Here is a 14,972-nt window from a genome sequence, read left to right as displayed (position 1 = left end):
GACATTAGCACCATTACGACCAACGTGATTCACCCTTTATTTTACTTTTTGGTTCGTTTCGTATTTAAAACTTATATTAAAATTCGATTAAATTTAAATTCGTATTAAAATATTTTATATTATGAAGTAAATTATTTTTTCTAATAAAGATAATTTCATATCCTAAAGTTTGATCGTTACATATGAGAATTTTTTTTCAAGATAAAAGAGTATGTTCTGCACTATTTAATTTTTTTTATTTCCCTCTCGGTGTTTGATATTTATATTAAGATTGAATTAAACTTAAATCAACACCAAGAAGTTACGATAAAAAGAATGCTCTCTAATAAAAATGACTCTATATTTTAGATATTAATTTTAAAGCTGCTTTTTATTAAGAACAAAAGAATATTTATACTTTCATCACTATACTTGTTGATTATGACTTTAAATAATATTTCTGTTAAGTTGATCTCCATTAGTAATTGCTTTAAAGATATATAAAATATCATAATTTTCATCGTTTGAGACCTAACTAATTCAATTTTTATTTACATTATAATTATATTTTCTTCTCCTTCAAATAAAACGATCTTTAAACACCGTTTACACCAACCAAAATAATTAACATGTTATTTAATTTCATATCCATATAGAAAACCTCCTTTCTTCGTGGGAGGAGGAACTAAAAATTAAAATAAAAGTAAAGATACTTTCATTTATTTATTTTAGCTTCATCTCACAAGAAAAGATTGATAAAATCAAAATGATTTACTTTCAAAGATACAATCAAAGAATTTTTTTTTTTGATAATTCAATTCCCCATTTGTAAATAAATTAATTCTCGTTTGTCATCTCTTCACATTTTCATCAACCAAAAAGAAAAAAAAAGATTTTTTTTTTTTTGGTTTTAAAGATTACAACTATTAATTTTTCTGCTTAGGCAAATATAAGCTAAAAATCTATAAACAATAGCCATTGCTAATAAAACCCAAACTTCTTTTAATCCACCATCTAATCCAACTGTGTCAAATGAAGGAGAACTTTGAAGAGTTCTACAACCCTCTTTGCTTTCACAATTATATAAATCATCTCCTGAATATTGCACTTTTAATAATAGCCTAAATCCATAATACATAAATGATAAGTATTTTAGCCACCTCATGAATTTTGGTATATGCTGCAAAAAAAAAAACAATCTCATCAGTCACGTAGTTCGAAATATAAAGAAATAAACATAGAAAGAAACTCACGGTACAATTGATTATACAATAAAAATATATTCAGTATAATTCACAAGCAGGGTACGGGGAGGTAGAGTGTATGCAGACCTTATGTAGAGAAGTTCTTTCCGACAGACCACCGGCTTAAGGAAACGCATATCAAAGCAGAAAATAACAGAAGTGAAGAAATCATGACAAAATACTATAAAAAGTATGACAAAGTATTCTGAAAAAAGACAAGTAACTACAACAAAATATTGTGATAATCGAAGTACAAGAGACAATAGATAGTAATAGAAATTGATGGACAAAAAATTTTAAGAGAAATATTACGCCTACTAGAATGGAAGGATAAGCAAGACAACACTCTACTATCCAATAACGTTCTACCCAATATCACAAGTTTAACTTAGTAGGATTCTTGGTTTCAACTTATCTGAGAATGAATAAAATGGAGTATTATAAGTAATCTTATAATGTGTTTATCAGACTGTCGGATTCTCCGAAAATAGTGCATTTTAAAGAATCCGACGCGGGTGAGACTGCAACATGGCTATTTTTTAATTTGGATACCTGAACATAGTAACCTCCAGTGAGAAGAAACAACATCAATATCAGTGAAGCAACCATCCCAGCCCTTCTAATACTCATAACTGCAGCTCCAAACAGTTCTCCAGCTCCCTATAACAAGAAGAAATTACCAAAACAATTGAGTACAACGTTTTCAGTTCGCGAAAAAAATTGGACTTTACCTGGCTAGTTATCGCTATTAATAGCGTTGCAGCCAACGTTAGGAAGAAGCATTGGACGGTCCTCTTGAAGCCAGCCATGAAATACACAATGCACATGAAAAACGTCGGATACAAAATGTGTGCTACCATGTCACACAATGTGCTGCAGACATAATAGACACTTAGTCTATACATGTCTGCTTTCCTTTCCTTCACCAAATACATCTTCTCGAATGGGAAAACATACACTGCTCCGAAAATTGAAGACGATGTCCAGAAGATACAGATGTAGAACATTAAACCAATCTGCAATGAAGGTATAAGTTTTAACATTCTTGAAAATACTACAAGGAGAGGAAAATATAAGATCAGGATTTTGCCTGATCGCGTAGTTGAGCTTCAGTTGCAGTTGAGGATTTCCACCAAAGAAGTCCGAGCAGTAATGCAACTCCAACAGATTGAACTAAGCGGAGCTTGTCAAAATAGTCTCTGCATCTCTCCCTGTACGTTCGCTTTGACAGTACCCTGAATTGTTCCCACCAGGATATAGTCCAATCTTTCCTTACTTTAACAGCCATTTGAAGATGCTCTGGTGCTTTCGACACTTGATGATTCTCTTTCGGCTCCAACAGGACTTTGTACTTGTGTTGCAGATACTAATGTTCATAGACATAATTTCTGTGAAAGTATGTCCCATAAAGAGCTTTCAAGTAAACTAAACGAAACACGTTAAATCAGAACAAAGTACAAATGAGAATCATACTCTGATTACAATCTTCTCTCGTTCGTTAGTGACTTGAGGTGGATACAGATCATCAGGAACACTGATGTCATTTACTTGTCCTGTTGCTAAATCCAGCAGGAACTCTGCTGGATTCATGGCTATTTCCGGGATAAAACCTAGAGACGAAAAGTACTCCATCGAATCCCTTGCCTTACCATAGTAAACCGGATAACCTTCTGCTATCAACAGAATTTTTTCAAACATGTGGAAAATCCTGCTTGAAGGCTGGTGAATTGTTGTTATGATTGTCTTTCCCATCTGATGAACGAAATGTATTAGTATTTGGCTAACTTGTTCCAGAGTAAAAAGAATGGTTTACTCCCTCCGTTTTAGTTTATTTGTTTGGTTTTGACTTGGAACGGATTTTAAGAAAGTAAAGAAAGACTTTTGAATCTTGTAATCTTAACCTAAAGATATGTAGAATGTACCAAAATAAACTTTAAGTTTATAGTCTTAACCATGTCACGTGGAAAGTTAGAATTACAGAGTTGCAAAAAAAGAAAGTGACATTCTTTTTGAAACGGAGAGAGTAGAAAATATGATTATTGAAGTGTTTACCTTAGCAAGCCCTTGAAGAACCTGAAGTAGTCTATTTGCAGAGGTCGAATCAAGGCCTGAAGTTGGTTCATCGAGCAAGAGAAGAGAAGGATCAACAAGGATTTCATGACCTATGCTAGCTCTTTTTCTTTCTCCACCAGAAACACCTTTTACAAGTCCTCCACCTATTCTTGTATGACGACATCTACAATTGTGAAATTCACGAGTGAACAGTTGCAACGGTAGTTGCTATTAGTGAGTGCTGAAGTACATGAAAGGATAACAAACGTACCTTTCAAGGCCTAATTCCTTAATAATCACTTCTACTCTTTCATACTTCTGACGTCGACTCATCTTGCATGGAAGTCTTAAGAATGCAGCAAATACTAAAGTTTCCTCAACCGTCAATTGTGGGAAAAGCACATCATCTTGTGTCACGAAACCCACCCTAGACATAAGCACATATCGCAAACTGAAGTTAATACAAATCCATATACACTGAAAGAAAAACTTGTATCTACTCTCTGGTTCAAGACAGCAATTAAAAGAAGACACTTTTTTCTCTATTGATGGATATGTACCACCTTCTTTTCAGAGCTGGACTATATGGAATGTCATTGTAAGTGACGGTTCCTTTGACATTTTCGTGCGATCTTCCACCCAGTATCTTTAACAAAGTCGTTTTTCCACTGCCCGAAGGTCCCATTAAGGCAAGAATTTCACCGGGACTAATGCTTCCCGTTATACCTTTGAGTATATGTTTGTAATTATCATTTTCAAACTGAGAAGCTACCTTTGAGACAACTGCCTTGACAGGATTGTTGGAGAAGGCTTGATTAGTCTTCACCTTATACTCCACATTTGCAAACTGCATACAAAACCATTCACATTACAGAAGCCACGACTCGTAAGCATATATCATGAAAGAAGACAGTACCTTGAGGAATATGGGAAGAGGTTGATCTATATGAGCGATAGACGTATCATGTTCAACTTCTATATCAATTTCAGAGCTTCTGTTTCTAAGATAAGCTTGAGACATGAACTCTATGTTATGTCCAAAACCGTTACTTCCAGCAATCTGCATTGAGCCAACAGTTGGAAGGGACAACGACAAGTCCTCGATTTCATCTTGTGCCATATGCTCCATTGTATCATAAAAAGGAAGATTTGTATCTTGTTTACAAAGTTCATGACAATTATATATGGTAAGATAAGTTGAGGAACAAAACTAGAATTTTGCCTAAAATCTTGAAACTTGTTGAAACACATGCTTTCTATTGAAACCTACTAGATATACTTTGGTTGGTGATCTTGATGCATTGTATGATCTTTGAGGTCAATTTCTAGTTATGGCACACAAACTTGTTGCTCTTCACCTATTATTTTATTACACTTCTAATAATATTTGAAACTCTAAAGAATGAATTCTTCAAAAATGTCATTGGAGGCGTGCTGGATTCTTCAAAAATAGTGTAATTTAAAAGGATCCAACACGAGCAACAATATTTTTGGAGAATCCGATCAATTTGGATAAAGACAAGGGAATTATTACATGAAATAATATTGATATGCAAATATTATACGAAAAAATAGATGATTTCTAATATAAATATAACAATATTGTCAAATTGTTCATAGGAGATACCAAATGAAAGGGAATATGTAAATATTTTACTAACAACTTGTTTGGATGATTTTTATTTTCGTTTCATAATGTATCGCCATGTTCGTGAATATATTCTTGTATAAATTTATTTAGTTTGTTATGATTTAATAACATCTTTATTATTTTTATCGATAATTACTCGTACAAATTATTTGAAACTACTTTTTTCATCTTTAAATTTATCACCATTTTACCTTTGTGAATATAATAAGCTATTAAATAATAAAACATCTAATAAAATTATTAAAATATAAAATATTAATGGAATAATAAAGGGATCTAAACCCCTGTCAAAATCTTCAGAGAAAAATGGAAGAATCGCAAGATATTCTACTGAACTCCATCGCCAGCTCCGGCGTGACGATTCCTCCCGGCGTCTCATCGGTGAAAGATCTCACGCCGCCGACGTTATTTGCCGTCTCCTCCCAGGCATTGTACCTCATTGACCGCCAAAACTCGTCGTTTCCCGCTTCCTTGCCGGAGAATTCAGTTGCCGACCGCTCAAAACTCTGCTCAGAGCTTGCCTCCGCTTTCAAATCTATAGGTTTCGTCGGAGATATCAGCTTTCACAAGGTTTTACTTACTACTGTTATATATACCTCTCCTTTGTTTTCTTCCTCTTTTGATCTATGTCGAATACGTCGTCGTTTTGCGGCGTTCTGCAAGCTTCCGAGCTGATTTTGCAGACGAAACCGAAGTTCTTACTACTTATTATCGTTTTCCCGTATCAAATTATATGCTTTTGTAGTAGGTGATGCAGCTCAATGCGTAATTAATTGATTGGTTTTTATTTGCATTAGTTCTAGATTGCTTCATGAGTTTTTTAGATTTGTGCTTAGAGAAAGCATTTTGTGTTTATTGCTTAGGCAGTTCCTTTATCCATCGGAAGAGGACTTGTACGAGTTGATAAGGTTCTTGGTTGGGAGGCTATCTGATGTTGAAGCTCGAAAAGATTTAGTTCGAGAATCTAAAAGAGTTCTTAAGACTCCAGAAGAAAAGCTTGATGATGCAGGACTGCTGCCACGTAAGGGGCTTTCGGAGAGACAGGTTGATCCGTTGATGAGGATGACACAAACACCAGAGGCGTCAAAGGAATCTGATCTTATTCCGAATAAGATGGAAGAGGTTTATAATGGTGTTGAAATACCTATAGAAGGTGGAATTGGTTCTAGCAATGGGACATCAAGTGGTGAACAAGACGTCCTAGATTTGGTGGAGGGCGTTAGGAGGAGCTCTTTGAGAGACGGTGAGCATAATTTTGAGTATGGACAAGGACAACAATCAATTTCACCATGCGTGCATTTGCCTCAGGTACTTAATTATAGGTGGCTTGCATTGCATCTTTAGTATATTGTGGTAGACCTTTTAGGCGTTGAGCTATTGTCCAATAGAGCATAACAAGCGAATAATTTTTGAATTGGAGCATATGAAGATAACGGAAACAGGGAACAAACAATGATACTATTTGATTTGGTGGTTAGGCATTGGGAAAGCCTCCAACATGTCGTCTTATCTTTTAAATTCTCGCCATATTGCAGACCAACTGCAAGACGGAAACTTTACAAGATCAAAAGGAAATGCTTGTGGAGAATTCAGTCTCAAGCTCTGTTCAATTACAAGAACTGCAAGAAAAACTTGATTTGTTGAAAGCAGCAGTGGAAATGGCTTCTGATCACAAACATCCCAGTGGCTTTTATGTGAATCAGCTAAACCATCAGGTGGAAGTGAAAAGGGGCAAAATTGTTGAAATGGAAAGTCACTGGTAGGATACTGACGTTTCTATATTTTAAACATTTTTACTTATATTTCCCCTATTGAAACTTGGATGATATCAATTGTTAAGCCTTTTTAAAATATTGTACAGCATTGATAGAAGCAAGGCCCTTGAGCAGAAGAAGGTTTCTCTTGAGGAAAAGTTAAGAGCAACAAATCCAGAGACCTATGAAAAATATAAAAAGGTGGAAGAGATTGAGTTGAAGTTGGAGTATATATTAGCCGAAAACAAAAGAAGGTACGATCTTCTATTAGGTCATGCAAAATATCCGTCGTTTGTTAGATTACGTAGTTGAACCAAAAGAGAAATTGAGAGAAGAAACTGTACCATTTTTGGTTTTTTATCGTTTGGATTCTTTGACATTTAAGAATTTTCATTACTCATTATGTAAAGGGGTCAAGTTGTGTGGATCTATTTGTATATCCGAGCTTTTAATGCTGCTTAAGACCTTGTTCATATACCATGAGAAATGTTGTTTTGGTTACAGTGTAACTCATTTCTCTTAAGTATGTAGAGAAATTGAATCAACTTGGTAGCTTTGTTTGAATGTTTGGTATGCGTAACTCTGCAGAGAGGAAGAACTCATTGTACTCTCAGCCAAGGCTGAGAAGCAGCCCAAATTACAACCTAGGAGAACCTACATTCAGCGTGTTGAAGAGATCACCAAAAACAGCCGGAAGCAGGATGTGGACATAGAAAGAATATTAAAAGAAACAAGGGAGCTTCAGTTAGAGACCAACTTTGTCCAAGAACGGCTTAATCGAACTCGTGCAGTGGTTGATGAGACGGTGTTCAGGTACAATCTTTTGATATGCTGGTGACCACGAATTTAACATCTTCACGAGTGTGTAGATTATCTGATGTAAATTGTTTGATCTTTTACAAGGGAGGCAAAAAAGGACCAAGTGGGACAACAAGCTTACAGGATACTGACTAACATCCATGACAGCTTTGAACAAATAGCTGAAAATCTTCTTGCAACGGATAGAACTCGGCGAGAAGTGACTGATTATGAAGGTAAACTTGCAAACATGGCACCTCGAAGTGTTGATATTGACAAGCTGAAAGCAGATCTTGACACCATCAGGAGGGAAAATGATCTTCTAGAAAAGAAATTATCCAAAGACTCATCACAAAGTATAGGGTAGAACAGTTGGAGTTGATTGATTATTTAAGATGAATGTTATGAACACTGGGTTTTCATTTTATGCTGTAATGTTCTAGTAACACACACACACATACACACGTTGATCTACCTATCAACTTTTTGTGGAATCCATTGCCGAGTGATGATAGTGCTGCAATATCTTGATGATTTTGAGACTTGCTCTTGTTCTGCTCAGGATTTCCCATTGCAACATTATAATCTTCATTATTTGATTACCAAGAAATCACAGAGACTTAAACTTGGTGGATAATGAATACACACACCATGCTTTGCACCAGCGAAAACCTTGCCAGATATTTTAACACATCATATGATATTGCACATAAGTTTTGTTGGAACAAAAAAAATTATCAAATTCAAGGAGGACTGTGAAAAGTTGATATACAAGCTAGAAATAGAAATGGAAACAATTGGTATCTTCACCAGCTCCACTCAAACATTAAAAAATTCTCCAGTCTAAGAAAGATCAGGGAATTGAGAAAGCTAACAGCTAACTATCAAAAGCAAGAAGCTCTATCTTGGAACCAAAGGTTGAGAAGTAAACGTTCCAACATAATCTAACTGCGAGTGGGTAGTTTCTAGCCACATCTTATATACACTTAAGGGAACGATTTTGATCTATCAGTGATGTCTTTACTACATACTTGGGTAATGTAAACAGTAAGTATATCTATGGTCTTTATTCTTAGACGTTTTCTCTATTCAGCAATTTGTTATTCCAATGAATAGTAGCTTGAGGTTGTTGAAAAGCACCAGATGTAGGAAGGCCAGAATCACCTGATCTGGCAACAGTTTGAGGTTGCTGGGCTAAGGGTTGAACAGTAGATTGTGCAACTAGTGTCTGAGATGCATTAATTCCAGGATAAGAGCTATTGGAAGAATGTGCTGGCGCAACAGCAATGTGCTGGTCCTGAGGGATGTTGTAAAAATAATTGGTCTGAAGCATTGATTGATCACGTCCAGGTGCAGAGTTTCTGTAATGGGAATCTTCATTCTGCACGAAAAAAGATTAGGTGATATCTCAATATCAGAATTGGACAGAAACCGATACATGCTTTATGATAGATTCACATAATATGCCACATTCAAGTCAACCAAAAGTAGACAGGACATAAGTTAGAAAAGGGAAACAGGGACAAAAATCCAGACCTGCTTGTGCATGGAATAGACATTCTTTTCTTTCAGATCAGGTGCAGCGAGATTTTCATTGCTAGCTGAACAAACTAGAGCTGGAGTTCCACTGTATGAGACAGTTGAGGACCCATACGAACTGTAGCCAGTAGGGATGCCAAAGTGGTTCAAGTTTCCAGCAATAGCTGCTGGTTTGTATAGGGATGGAAGTGGTAATTTGACACCAGCAGCAGTAACTGATGGTGACATATAAAAGTTGGCAGGAGAAGGCTGCTGAGGGAATCCACTCGGGCCCAAAAACTGGTGGGCACTCTGTGGCATGTAAAGGTGGGGAATGTAAGGGTTATACGACATATAATTAGGAGGAAATGGTTGGCGTACTAAAGGGAACAAATGTGGAGGAACGCTGACAGAACTCTGCCCAAAGCCTATAGGTTGAGCCACAGGTTGATTAGAGCCCAATGTTGAAGGAGCTTGAGGATTCCCACCCTGCAGCAGGCCATAGATTTAACAGAACTTTGTCAGACCAAAAATAACAACAGAAAATAAGAGACGACAGAGTGGGTGATGTGGGGAGGGAAGGAAGATAAGGCATATGATTCAAGAGCCAACAAGCACCAAACAGACAAAGTTAATTCGATATGTCAAGTACCTTCAACTTAAAGCAGAGACAAAAATTCTTCTACAAGTAAGGTCACAAGAATCTCGAGCAAAAGAAAGAAGGTAACATTCAACATTGTTACCCATATATACAGGTACATGTATCTTGGTTAGAGTCCTTGCGGAGAAGAAATTTGGGGGAGTGAGAAATATAAAAAATTATTTGCAAGCCGGTTCTTGTCTGCACTGACAGAGGTAATTAGGCAGAAAGATTGGTTTGTTACAGAATTCACTGGTTTGCCAATGATCACTCTGCTAATGATAACTAATGCATTATGTTCATATCCATCTCCTTGTTTGATATAAAGGAAAGCACTGAGTAAGTGTTTTACCCTGGATATACACAAGATATAGTTTTAGTGAACTGTTGGCCAACACAAATAAAGCACTTCCACTCAGGAGATGATGTCTACTCTGAGTATTTCATGGTTCAGATCAGATATTGTAGAAAGAAATACCAAATAAACAACTAATCTGCAAGTGAGCCAAGAAATCATGCCAAACTTGTTCTATCTTAAAGTAATCCTTCAATAGCCAATACTACATGATCTTCCCATTCAAATTGTTTACACAGTTAGCATTGTCTTATGTAAGAGGAAACTGACTGAATATTCATTTTGACAGCACAGACTGGAGCAAGGGAAAAGAAAGTGTTTCTAATGAACTATGCGAAGTAGAGATGTTTTAGGGACATAATGACATGCCTGCTGTTCTGGTCCCTCAAGACACACCAGATGGGGCCCAAGCATGGGTGGTACAAAACCCAAGCTATAATCAGGAGGAGTCTGGAGAAGTGGCGATTGTGAGCCTGCAGAAAGTGGACATTTCTCCAGCTTTGACGGATCATACACATGAGAAGCACCAGATACTTCAAAAGGTGATATATTTTCAGATCCATTTTGGTGCGACAGTAGATTGTCAGGATAATCACCTCTCTGAGCTGCTGAAGATGCATCTTTGTAGCTGCAGTAGTTTTATATGGTGATGAGAGGTCAAGTACAAAAATATTTTGACATGCTCACAGACAACAACGAATGAGCAAAAATGCTTCAGTAGAGATACATTTAGATATATAAAATCACAAATGAATACAAGACATTATATGTCACTCCATTACCTACCTCCCAGGTTCCATGGAAGTAGTATCACTAGCTGGAACAGTCTCCACAGGCATCGAGTCTTTGCCACAGCTTATGCTTTGATCCAATTGAGGATCCAAACTACCAAAAGTCAGTCCGCTCCTAAAAGATTCAGGTACTTGAAGATTATTCGGAAAAATAACAGGTTGAGAAGGGGCAGAGACATTTAACTTCTCTAACTTCATGTCAAGCTGTTGAACTGCTTGTTCCACAGAAGAATTTGGTTTAGAAACTGATGGTAAATTGTCTCCCTTTGCAACAGCTGCTGCCTGAGATGGCAATACTGCATCAAGATTATAATATAAAGTGAGATTACCAAGAATGGAAAAGTAAAAGAAGAAAGTGTGAATCACAAGAGTTTTCCTTTCTCTCCTGCTCAAATGAAACACATGGTAAACTCATGATGGTAATGCTATTAATATCTGATTTTATAGAAAGCCAACCAAATTCAATGATTCAACAGACGACAAAGCCTGTAAGCAGTTATCCACATCATGAATTGATGGCAGTGAAATGGACTTGTAAAATAGAGACAGCTATTTTTCTCATGTATATCTCGAAAACCACATCAACAATAATACTTTGGCCTTTGACATTGAGCAATTGAAATAGTTTACAAGAAATCCATCCACATTACTTAATTGAAGGAGGTTGTGTCCCCCTTAAATTCAGACTTGCAGAAAAGATAAAACAAACTAAAGGAGAGTATATAAATCGAAGTGGTACCTCCTGAATTACCTTTATCTTTTTTGGAATGCTGACTTTCATGATTAATTACAACTGGTTGTATGGCAGTGACTGAAACTCCCCAGGATTCTTTTGGCCCTGTTGTGTTTATGTAGTTTACAGTTCTAGTGACTGCATTAGTATTTTGGGGAGCATCTTGACAAGCATCTGATGTTCCCTCATTCGCAGGAGACACAGTGGAATCGGTAACAGTGCGCTGGCTACCTATCTCACGTTTTATCGTACCAACTGTTCCTGAATTTCGTGGGTTCAAGGCTGGCACTAGCACAGGATCCGATGAAGAAGAGTAGACACCAGAAACTGATGCTGAAGTTGTGCTTTTCACAAGCTCATGAGGTATTGATATGAAGACTTTATCTTTAAATCTGGTTCCAGGTGTAAAGGTGGGGGTGGGGGTAGGAGTGGGGCCAGGATCCAAGTTCAGATGACGATTTATTAAATTAGGAGGTATAGTTGAAACTTTTGCCAACTTATTAACATTAACAAACGAAGTAACTCTACTGACATGACCAGGATCATCTCCAGCAACCTCAACAGCAAATTCTTTGCTAGGATGTATACTAGCATCTTCTGTTTTACGTGCAGGTGGCTTGGAGACCTTAGAAATTCTATCCTTCGAATTATTGACTCCATTTTCTTTCTTAATGTATCTTCTGCCACTGACATCTGTCGACAATAAAGAAAGAGGGTAAGTTCACATTGCAAGCCATAAATATAGAAAATACATCATCTCCCTCTATCAATATGAAATACTCTTCCAGATTCCAACAGATGCTATGTTGCATAAGTGATAAGAAACAGTACATAAATCAAAATATTGCACATGAAGGCAGGAGTTGACCAGCCAGCATCCAACTACTAAGGAGGATGACTCTTTTCTTTGCTCATGAAAGTTGCTCAATTATTCTTGAAATGTATGCTCAAAGACTCAAAAGAGTAAAGCTAATACACAACATTCTGGATACTCAAGAAAAGTAGGTGAGTTTATCTTACCCCCGGTTGAAGCCCCATATTTACTATCAGTGATGTAATTTGCAGAAATTATCTCACGACCATCCCTAGCCCTTCTCTGCATGCCTGACATCGGCCACCTGTAATCGTCAAAAGTTTGGCTGCTGCCTTTCTGTGATAACCAGATGGTGGAACAATGAATGATCAAGCTAAGTGAAATTTTTGTAATGATATCTATAACGACTATCCCCATATTACTAGCTGTAATCCCCTGAATAATCCTAGTCTGAATCAACATAATCATTAGGAGAAACGCTTACAGTTTTCTTTCTGTCTCGTTTCCTTTTCACCTCATGAAAAGTATCTGCAGAATTAGATAGTTTTTTTAGAACAAAATGTACTCCGAGTTTCCATATAAACATATACTGACAGGAGAGTTCTAAGCATAGACAAAGTACCCTACTCTAACGCATAAAATAGATTGAAAACGAAAACAAAAACAATATAAAGTATTTGCTTCCTATTCTTCCTGCAGTACCATGAGTATACCGATGAAACCAAAATTAGCAAAATTGACCAGATATTCACAAAATTAGACAAAAACTCATAAAATGATTAATTCTTCCTGTCGTCCTAGCTTTGGTAGACAAAGTTACCTAATACCTGTTATTGCTGGTAGGAGATGAAAGGTATCCCAACGAATTAGTCGAGTATTATGCGAGCTAGCCCAAACACCAAGATCATCATATTAAAAAAGTTTGTGAAACATACAAGCATCAAATCAAAATGTTTGTGAACGCACAAACATCAAATCAAGCTTTGCTTGGATGATTGTTAACTACTATTGTGTATCGCTAAACAAGCTAAATAATTATATAAATTGGTGATTAAGGTCACAATTACCCAGATATAAAAGCTTCTGAGCGGTGTCATTGGGATCCATATTGCATTCCTTGAGCATTGCGTAAATGTCTTCATCGGTGTGCTTGCCGGCGGCAATCTCCTTTATATCGTCGATCGTTTTCCGAACATTGCTCGGAATTATAACTCTCGAAACGCCGGTGCTCATGGTGTCAACGAGATGGGAGAGATTACAAAATTAGATCATGCACAATTGAAATCATTAGGAGAAAAACACAAATGATTGCAAGTTTACTTTTCAGATAATATATTTTTCTTAATGTATATATTAACATTTAAATATTATTCACTTTGATACACACAAATAATTAGTTAATGTAATACTCCATTTGTTCAGAAATATTTGTCACGTTGCGTTTATCGAAAGTTAATTTGATTAATTTTTAAAGGTCACATTAATTCGATATTTTAAACAAAAAAAATAGGTATTCTAAAACTATATGAAAAGTACTATAAATTACAACTTTTTGCATATTAATATGATGAAAAAATGCATCTTAAAATATTAGTCAAAATTTTTATAGTTTAACTCAAAAAATAAAAACCATGACAAACAGTACCGAACGAAGGGAGTTTATCACTATATTTTTTTTGAGGTCCGTCTCTCTTGACGGATAATGTTTAATTTAAAAGATATGATACGTAAATATACTTTTAAATTTGATTTTATAGCTATATAAGCTCTTTGATTTGAAAAATTAGATACACATATCATATTTAGTATGTTAGATGGAGAACACCACGTTGAATGTCGTGAAAGACATGCAATTGTTATGTAACATACCAAGTAGGAAGTATACGTCTACTACTTATATTCATATAAAATTGAATAATGTAGATATAAGATGACACCAAATTAAAAAAACGTGTTTATATATTGTGTTATTTAAAAATACTTATTTATACAAGAAATATCTAATAATAACATTTTAAAATAACTTGTAAATTAATAATAATCATCACCAATTAATAATTGATATCTTAACAGTTTAATATATTTATAAATCGATAATGATTTAAATTGACATATTTAAGAATGAGCTGAATAAGATAAGCATCCCGAATTTTATATTTTTTAGGGAAAATTATGCGGCTAAATAAACCTATACTATTTAATTACTCATCATAGCTATAGTTTGTTATAATTACCACTCGCGGCTAACATTATACGTCAATTATGTTGGCTGACTTCAAGTTTGTATAATACGTCACATTTGTATATGTATAATTCGCCAGGATATACAAATACATATGTATAATATGTCATTATTTAACCTATATACATATACAATTGACCTCTCTCCCACTCTCTCGCTCACCTTTCTCCTCCTTCTCTCAATCTCACTCGCCTCTCTCATTCCTCTCCCAATCTCGCTTTTTATTTATACAAATGTATATGTATATACAATTATATACATATACAACTCACCTCTCTCTCGCTCTCTCGCTCACCTCTCTCCTTCCTCTCGCAGTCTCGTTCTCCTCTCTCCTCCTTCTCTCAATCTCTCTTGCCATATATACAAATACATATGTATAATATACAATTATCTAACCAATA

The 14,972-nt window shown here is 35.7% G+C and overlaps 3 protein-coding genes across 4 annotated transcripts; 1 reads left to right on the top strand and 2 right to left on the bottom strand.

Moving 5' to 3' along the window:
* Positions 1 to 731: 731 nt before the first annotated feature.
* Positions 732 to 4,462, bottom strand: LOC107025618 (ABC transporter G family member 26). The gene is made up of 9 exons (XM_015226385.2): positions 4,192 to 4,462; positions 3,839 to 4,122; positions 3,547 to 3,702; positions 3,276 to 3,459; positions 2,697 to 2,975; positions 2,314 to 2,589; positions 1,955 to 2,239; positions 1,776 to 1,883; positions 732 to 1,159 (listed from the first exon to the last, which is right to left on the bottom strand). Exons 1-9 carry the CDS (start codon positions 4,402 to 4,404, stop codon positions 890 to 892), a joined length of 2,055 nt encoding a protein of 684 aa, XP_015081871.1. The 5' UTR covers positions 4,405 to 4,462; the 3' UTR covers positions 732 to 889.
* A 730-nt stretch (positions 4,463 to 5,192) lies between these two features.
* Positions 5,193 to 8,020, top strand: LOC107024400 (coiled-coil domain-containing protein 22 homolog). The gene is made up of 6 exons (XM_015225381.2): positions 5,193 to 5,496; positions 5,794 to 6,234; positions 6,462 to 6,685; positions 6,788 to 6,934; positions 7,269 to 7,493; positions 7,584 to 8,020. The coding sequence occupies exons 1-6, from the start codon at positions 5,233 to 5,235 to the stop codon at positions 7,843 to 7,845; spliced, it is 1,563 nt and encodes a 520-aa protein (XP_015080867.1). The 5' UTR covers positions 5,193 to 5,232; the 3' UTR covers positions 7,846 to 8,020.
* A 139-nt stretch (positions 8,021 to 8,159) lies between these two features.
* Positions 8,160 to 13,649, bottom strand: LOC107024399 (GBF-interacting protein 1-like). Of its 2 annotated transcripts, none has more exons than XM_015225380.2 (8): positions 13,397 to 13,649; positions 12,814 to 12,857; positions 12,536 to 12,665; positions 11,534 to 12,208; positions 10,778 to 11,078; positions 10,361 to 10,619; positions 9,015 to 9,485; positions 8,160 to 8,859 (listed from the first exon to the last, which is right to left on the bottom strand). In XM_015225380.2, the coding sequence occupies exons 1-8, from the start codon at positions 13,560 to 13,562 to the stop codon at positions 8,551 to 8,553; spliced, it is 2,355 nt and encodes a 784-aa protein (XP_015080866.1). In that variant the 5' UTR covers positions 13,563 to 13,649; the 3' UTR covers positions 8,160 to 8,550. The 2 variants fall into 2 exon arrangements, with proteins under 2 accessions (XP_015080866.1, XP_027774559.1); XM_027918758.1 differs by having other exon boundaries at positions 11,522 to 12,208; positions 13,397 to 13,562.
* Positions 13,650 to 14,972: the final 1,323 nt, after the last annotated feature.

This window comes from Solanum pennellii, chromosome 7, assembly GCF_001406875.1.
Source record: "Solanum pennellii chromosome 7, SPENNV200".
NCBI classification, from domain to species: Eukaryota; Viridiplantae; Streptophyta; class Magnoliopsida; order Solanales; family Solanaceae; genus Solanum; species Solanum pennellii.
Note: the sequence above shows the minus strand (reverse complement) of the source record. Positions and strands in the feature narration are given on the sequence as shown.

What these genes read in the sequence shown, in the direction of transcription:
- LOC107025618 (XM_015226385.2), bottom strand. Translation starts at nt 4,404, where the DNA reads ATGGAGCATATGGCACAAGATGAAATCGAGGACTTGTCGTTGTCCCTT. An exon ending in CTCTTCCCATATTCCTCAAG is followed by an intron (nt 4,123 to 4,191) that starts GTACTGTCTTCT and finishes TTTTGTATGCAG; the next exon opens with TTTGCAAATGTGGAGTATAA. An exon ending in TAATAGCGATAACTAGCCAG is followed by an intron (nt 1,884 to 1,954) that starts GTAAAGTCCAAT and finishes TTCTTGTTATAG; the next exon opens with GGAGCTGGAGAACTGTTTGG.
- LOC107024400 (XM_015225381.2), top strand. Translation starts at nt 5,233, where the DNA reads ATGGAAGAATCGCAAGATATTCTACTGAACTCCATCGCCAGCTCCGGC. An exon ending in GTTGAAATGGAAAGTCACTG is followed by an intron (nt 6,686 to 6,787) that starts GTAGGATACTGA and finishes AATATTGTACAG; the next exon opens with CATTGATAGAAGCAAGGCCC. An exon ending in TTAGCCGAAAACAAAAGAAG is followed by an intron (nt 6,935 to 7,268) that starts GTACGATCTTCT and finishes GTAACTCTGCAG; the next exon opens with AGAGGAAGAACTCATTGTAC.
- LOC107024399 (XM_027918758.1), bottom strand. Translation starts at nt 13,562, where the DNA reads ATGAGCACCGGCGTTTCGAGAGTTATAATTCCGAGCAATGTTCGGAAA. An exon ending in ACTTCCATGGAACCTGGGAG is followed by an intron (nt 10,620 to 10,777) that starts GTAGGTAATGGA and finishes AAACTACTGCAG; the next exon opens with CTACAAAGATGCATCTTCAG. An exon ending in TCTATTCCATGCACAAGCAG is followed by an intron (nt 8,860 to 9,014) that starts GTCTGGATTTTT and finishes TTTTTCGTGCAG; the next exon opens with AATGAAGATTCCCATTACAG.